This window comes from Callospermophilus lateralis, chromosome 3 (assembly GCF_048772815.1).
Source record: "Callospermophilus lateralis isolate mCalLat2 chromosome 3, mCalLat2.hap1, whole genome shotgun sequence".
Classification (NCBI taxonomy): domain Eukaryota; kingdom Metazoa; phylum Chordata; class Mammalia; order Rodentia; family Sciuridae; genus Callospermophilus; species Callospermophilus lateralis.
This window is the reverse complement of record NC_135307.1, coordinates 43,134,132-43,141,566: the sequence shown is the minus strand read 5'-3', so window position 1 is coordinate 43,141,566 and position 7,435 is coordinate 43,134,132. Positions and strand designations below refer to the sequence as shown.

The following is a 7,435-nucleotide window of genomic DNA, read 5'->3' as shown; positions in this document are numbered from 1 at the left end:
TCTTAAGCTAGTGGTAATTAACTGTGATGAAATATACAGACTATGTTTGAGGAATTAATGACTCTGCTGATGTGGTTTTGCTGTTGTGGTTCTATTCAGTTCGCTTTTCATGTTCCAAATTAAGTCAGGTGGTTTCAAGTAAAGAACTCATAGAAATGGAAACTAATGTTGTTTATGTTGTTTTGTATAACCACAGCACACACATATAGAAATGCAGAAGCAGATGGTGTTGCTGAGGAGTCTTTAAGCATACGGTTTCTAAGATCTAGAATGTTCTCTCCCCAACATTCCTAAGCTATTCAGTTCAGATATCATCCTCTATAACAACTGTAAACATTAAGGGTAATTACTTTGAATTATTTATTTTGCTTTCCCCAATCTCAAACACTGTCTGGAATGCAATAACTACTCAATAAATTCTTCTTGAATTGCACTGCTCAGATATTCACCCTAACCCACTGGGCTTGCGGGGTCCTTTGCTATGACTTACACAATATTGACATAATTATCACTTATTTAATACTTATCATGTACCATGCATCATGCTAAGTCTTTACCTATAATATTTCATTTAATCCCCACAAGAATACTTGAAAGAAATGCGTTATTGCTGTTGAGGAAATTGAGATTCAGAGTTTGGATTTTATCTAGGGTTTTGCTTTCTATTCTATACTGCCTTGTTCAATCAATATAATACCCACAAGAAGTGCATCAATATTTTTAGTGTACATTATTTCTGCCTCAACTTCTTTGTTAATAGATAATAGAAACTAGGACAAGTTCTTAAATAGCTCTAAAAGAGATAACCCTAAGGGATTTTGGTGAAAACCTATTGTGATTCACTTAACCTCTCTGTATCTCAATTTGCTGATCTTCAAAATTAGTAGGTTTGAACCAAATAATACCTCAAGTTGCTTCTGGATCTGTGTTTTAACCCAAAGGGTATGAAAACCTGGTAAGAAATCCCTTTCAAAATGCAGCTGCAAGTTTGAAAACTCATCCTTAACCTGCAAAGAAGATCAGTTCATAGGTTGAAGGTTACAGCCACAAATGAATTGAGAAGTAAAATTTAATCCTATTTCTAATAAGGGAACAGATGAGCAGTGAAAGCTTTAAAATTCTTAGTCTAACATCGACTAGGTAATGGTTTTGATTCCCGAGCTCTTCTCCACTGAACCTGTGTAGTGGTTTTTATGTATTTCTCTGCTGACAGTGAAGAGATGAAGAGAAAAGCAAGCAGAAAAGAAATCAGGACACTGAGGTCAGCACAGAGATAGATCAAAAAAAATTCAGAGTTGAATTAGAGAGAAGAAAATAGGAAATGTAGGACTGAGTCAGTAATTCATAAAGGTGTGATCTTTGTTGTAGTATTTCTTGTAATGAGTTTATCTCCTAGGATGTGATAACAAACTCCATTTTTTTTTTGCTTTTTTTTTTTTTGCATCCTTCTCAACAATTGTTCAAATGCAGATCACTCAGCCTGTCTGCCTTCATCTTTCCAAACTAAACAATATAAATCTTTGCCTGTTTTGATATAAATGGATTCCATTTTAATGTGAGACTCGATGTTTAAGTTTTTCTTTCTAACCACTTTTCTCCAGCAAGATTAGGTAGCTCATCTCCAGATTCTATTTTTGTTCATGCCTGATATTTACCGCATTTCTATGTACCCAACATCATTTATCCATATGCTAATCAAAATCCTAAAATTGAGGCAGAGCAGGTTCCTGGTGGGATGACCTAATACAAGAAAATAATTTTAACCAATGTTTTAATACCTGAAATCAGTTATTAGACTTTTAAAAATTATCTTGCTTATGAAATTTTAAAAATTCTCCTTTGAAATGTTAGAAGAAACAATTTGAAGAGAAGTAAACACTTCTCTGCGTCCACCTCTACAGCAGTGCGTTCCACAGAAAAAGGAACCAGGAAGAGCAAAAAGACTCAGTAAATATTTAAATAGTAAGTTTTAGGCTAGGAAGTTGCAACAGCAAAAGGAAAAGCAGATAACTTGAAGGCCAAGTGTCACCGATTTTTGTCTCTGTCCTTAGAAGATTGCTGATGTAGAGTCATTGTGGCTTGCTCAAGACTCTCTGGAACGAAGACACAGCTCTAAGGTAAGATTCCCTGGACTATCGCCTAGTCCTATCACCTGAATGGACCCTCCAGGATCAGTTTTCTCAGGTTCTGTGGCCCATTCCCACAAAAGCAGCTCAGTGTCCCCAAATGGAAGTAGTGTCTTCCTTAGAGCTGTTTGTGCCAATAAGTGCCATTACATCAACCTTAAGATAACTCCAAATCTGAGAGCTCTACCTGAAGAGATGGACATTGGGATTTTTCAAGACTTTCTGAGGGTACAAGTGCTCTAGTGAGGAAAGAAGTATATTCTGGGGTGTGGCTAAACGGTAGAGGATGAAGCTCTGGGTTCAATCCTCAGCACCACATAAAAATTAATAAAATAAAGGGGCTGGGGTTGTGGCTCAGTGGTAGAGTGCTTGCCTAGTATGTGTGAGACACTGGGTTCAATTCTTAGCACCACATACAAATAACTAAAATAAAGATCTATCAACAACTAAAAAAATATTTAAAAAATAAATACATAAAAATAAATTAAATAAGGGCATTGTGTCCAACTACAACTAAAAAAATTTTTTTGTTTAAAGAAGTATATCCTGTAGTATTAAAAGAGCAAAATGAAGCTGTTACTGGCTTTAATATAATAAGCTGAGCATGAAGGGAGCTCAGTAATTTTAAAACATTTTCTTATTTAGCCCTCATAAAAATTCATAGGGAATGCTGAGCGTAGTGGCTCATGCTTATAACCCCAGCAACTTGGGAGGCTGAGGCAGGAGAATCACAAGGCCAGCCTCAGCCACTTAGGCCCTAAGCAGTTCAACAAGACCCTGACTCAAAATAAAAAATTGAAAGCATAGGGAATGTGGCTCAGTGGTAAAGTGCCCCTTGGATTCAATCCTTAGTATGATAAAACAAACAAACAAACAAACAAAAACACCCCAGCTTAAAGAGCTACTTAAGAGTCTGTAGTCACAGAGCTAAAATGTAGTAGGGATAAGATCCAAACCCAGGACTATGGAACACCGGAGCCTGAACTCTGCCCCATTAATTTATGTTTAAGTACTTTAAAACCTTCTTAAAAAATATTAAAGAATGAAGGGGATTGGGGTTGTGGCCTAACACATAGGAGGCTCTGGGTTCGATCCTCAGCACCACATAAAAGTAAACAAATAAAATAAAGATTTAAAAAAATGAAGAATTCTCCTGGTTGTGTACAATAAATCAAAGTTCCTAGGAAACTTTATATAATATTCAGAATCATTTTGATATTATTCACGTTCTACAGTATTTTCATATGCCTTTTAAGAGCTCAGCCACACAATTAAAATTTTTCCTAAAATTCAGTTTTCCACAATCACATATGAAGAGATTCCCCCTACACACACACAAAGCATAAACACCATAACATACACCATTCCAAACATAGCCTGCAGACATATATACACAGATCACACAAATATACTACAGATACACATACACAGACCCCACACCAAACAGACATATACAGAAACCATAAACCTATCTGCATACGCACAAACACACTAGGTATACAGAAAGAACAAAGGCATACCTAGCTTCTCTCTCTCTCTCTCTCTCTCTCTCTCTCTCTCTCTCTCTCTCTCTCTCTCTCTCCCTCTCCCCTGGGAAATTCTCCAGGTGATTATGTTTCTCCCTGGCTACTCAAGCTCCAATATCTATCCAATTTCCACTGCATGCTTCCTCTCAGTCACATCTCACCTCCTACTGCTGTCTTTTTTCTCTCCATCTCACTCCATTTCCAAATAGGGAACACAAACTCTTTTCTTTTGATTCTTCACAACCACCAACACAAGACAATTGTGGCTTAATGGGGGAAAGGGACATTATATTATATCAAAACATAGCAAATAGACAAAAATTGGGCATTAGACCTTATTATTTTTACACCCTCTCTGTCTTTTCTGCTTCTCAAAATATCTCATTGACTTCTCTTCAGGCCTCTTAACCTCCTGCTGGCTTCTTCCTGTGCCTCCTCTCTTAAGACCACCCCCACTCCCCTGCCCTCTCCTCTAGGTCTCAGGACCTTAACATGACCTTTTTCTTGAATTTTCACTCTCCATTGCTATCCATTCCATACCCTTTAGACTTTGAGTTTTATTCACAAAGCAGACAACTAAGGGATTTTACTGAAGAGAGGAACTTTTTTCTATTTTAAAGGAAAATTTCACAAGTCCCTTAGAAGGCAGCATTGACTTAAGTCAGTTGTGGTTTTTATATAACAATTATTTCATTTCTTTTCCCTTTATAATCTTAAAATGTTTTTGCTTAGTGAAAAAAAATGCATCGTTAGTCATTTCTATTGCTTTACCCAATTCATCAAAAACCAATTTTTGATATGACTCTTTTATAATAGCTATTTCCAAAACATTTTGGGGTTTATAGTTTTGATACTATAGGAACTGTTATTCAAGAAATTTGATGCTTTAGATACTTTGATATTTAGGTACTCTTGATTCATGGAGCATTGTCAATTGCCAATTTTCACAGACAATGTGAAACAATGGTACAGTTCCCCATCTGTCACAACAAAGGCGTGGTGGAAAATGTGGATGATAAAAGATCTTTAGCCATTTTAAAACCCCCTTTCTCCCCTGCTTAAAAATTTGCCTCACAGGCTTGTGAAAAAAAAAGAAATGATTTTTTATGGAATAACACAGATACTAGATAAATGTGAGTTTCTGAACTTTTTTTCCTCCTCCTCTCCTCAAGTGAAAATAACTACTCCTTGTATCCTATAACATACTTACCTCTTTGGTTGAAGATTCCACATTCTCGTAGTACTCTGCAGCTCTCATATGAAGATTACTGTTATATGCCAAGTATCAGAATACTAGATAATAGTATTTACTAAATATAGATAGCTTATAAGGGAAATCTAATTAAACAACCCCTAATTTTCAACAGTTGCAATTATTTTTGTTACTCAAGTTTATTTCATTAGCAATATTTGTCCCTGTCCCAACCAAGTCTTAGTCAAGTAAAAATGACTCTGAATTGCCTTACTCAAGAAGTTGTGCCCATCAGGAAAGGTCAGACTTCCAGTTAACATCTATATAGAAGATTTTTTAGCCTAAATTGATTACTTAACAATTGTCCAAAAATCCCAATCTTTTTTTTCTCTTTCACATTTATTTCATCTGTAATACTTCTGTTTTTTATGCTCAGATTAATCTGATCTTAATTCTACATACAACATAAAAGTGTACACCTTAGAAAAACGTTTTGTCTGTATTATTATAGAAATAATATGTTTGCCATTGTTAAAATATTGTCATTTGGACTATTACTATGCAAAAATCACTACTTTAATCTCTACATTTAATATTTTATTTTGCTTTGTTTTTCTCCATAGGTAATTATGAAGTTGATCAACTCTACTGACGACCTGATCAATACTTCTACTTTAGTAAGAAATAGCACTCACTTTTCAGCTTCTGCCTCAGACATGATTATTGCCTTTTCTTTGTTCATGTCATTTATAGTTGGTACCATCACCAATGGCCTCTATCTATGGGTGCTAAAATTCAAGATGAAAAAGACAGTCAATACTCTCTTGTTTTTTCATCTCATATTCTCATATTTTATTTCGATATTGACTATGCCATTTTTGGGTATCTACTATCTTCAGGACCATTACTGGATCTTTGGAACAGCATTGTGTAAGGTCTTCAATAGCACTTTGTCTCTGGGGATGTTCGCCTCTGTTTTCTACCTCTCTGCCATCAGTCTGGATCGTTATCTTCTCACTCTTCACCCAGTGTGGTCCCAGAAGCACCGAAACCCACGCTTGGCTTCCAACATTATCCTGGGAGTCTGGATATCTGCTACTGCCCTCAGCTCACCCTATTTGGTTTTCAGGGAGACACATCATGACCATAATGGAAAGGTGACCTGCAGAAATAACTATGCTGTGTCGGCTAACTGGGAAAGTGAAGAGATGCAAACTTTAAGGCGACGGATTCATGCAATCTGTTTCATCAGCCGCTTCTTGCTGGGCTTCCTTCTACCTTTCTTCATTATCATCTTTTGTTACAAAAGAGTAGCCAGTAAGATGAAAGAGAGGAGCCTGTTTAAATCCAGAAAGCCCTTCAAAGTCATGATGACTGCTATTATCTCTTTCTTTGTGTGTTGGATGCCCTACCATGTACACCAGGGCTTAACTCTCACTACAAACCAGTCACTCCTTTTAGACTTGAGTCTGGTAGTTACAGTGGTAACCAGTTCTTTCAACAGTGTCTTTTCTCCCACACTCTACCTATTTATTGGGGAGAATTTCAAAAAGGTCTTCAAGAAGTCCATTTTTGCTCTGTTTGAGTCAACATTCAATGATGATTCTTCTGCAGGAAAGACGCAAAACCTAAATTCGCAAGTTGAAATTTAAATTCTAGATACTTAAACATGGACACTGTGACTTATACCACTAGAGTTATACCCTCTGCCCTTATATACTACACTCCCTATATTAGAGAAACATTAGGTGACATTAGGTTGTATGATAGTTAGATCTATGAATATTAAAAGATCTCCAAGGAAACAGGAAATAGGTCATGTTGCAAATGTGAGTTGAAACTTTTTTAATTGTGGTAAAATATATGTAACATAAGATTTTCCATTTTCACCATCTCATTTGTATTAGTTATATTCACAATAATGTACAACCACCATCACTATTTCCAAAACTTTTCATCCCTCCAGAAAAACTCTGTACCCATTAATTAAGAGCTCTCCATTTCCTTAGCCCCAGTCCCTAATACCTGCCAGTCTGCTCTCTATGAATTTACCTATTCTAGATATTCTTTATAAGTAAAATCATATATTTATCCTTTTGTGTCTGACTTATTTAACTTAGCATAATGTTTTGGTTTTTTTAATTTTTTAGTTGTGGATGATACAACACCTTTATTTTATTTATTTACTTTTATGTAGTGCTGAGGATTGACCCAGTGCCTCATGTGTATGACGCAAGTGCTCTACCACTGAGCTACAACCCAGCCTTAGCATAATGTTTTAAAGGTTCATTCATGTTACAACATGTATCCAAACTTTATGCCTTTCCATATCTACTTATATTCCATTGTATGACATACCACACTTTCTAAATCCATTCATCTGTTGGTGAACACTTGGGTTATTTCCACCTCTTGACTACTGTGAGTAATGTTGCTCTGAACAGCTATTTGCAAGTATCTGTTGGAGTCCTTGTTTTCAGTTATTGTAGGGAAGTACGTAAGAGTGGAATTACTGGGTCAAATGTTAATTCTGTTTTAATTTTTTGAGAAGCCCTCAAACTTTTCAATGTGTACCTGTTACATTCCCACTA

The 7,435-nt window shown here is 36.0% G+C and overlaps 1 protein-coding gene across 1 annotated transcript; it reads left to right on the top strand.

Moving 5' to 3' along the window:
- Positions 1-2,108: 2,108 nt before the first annotated feature.
- Positions 2,109-6,496, top strand: Gpr33 (G protein-coupled receptor 33). Its single transcript, XM_076848196.2, has 2 exons — positions 2,109-2,117; positions 5,468-6,496. Exon 2 carries the CDS (start codon positions 5,474-5,476, stop codon positions 6,494-6,496), a length of 1,023 nt encoding a protein of 340 aa, XP_076704311.2. The 5' UTR covers positions 2,109-2,117; positions 5,468-5,473.
- Positions 6,497-7,435: the final 939 nt, after the last annotated feature.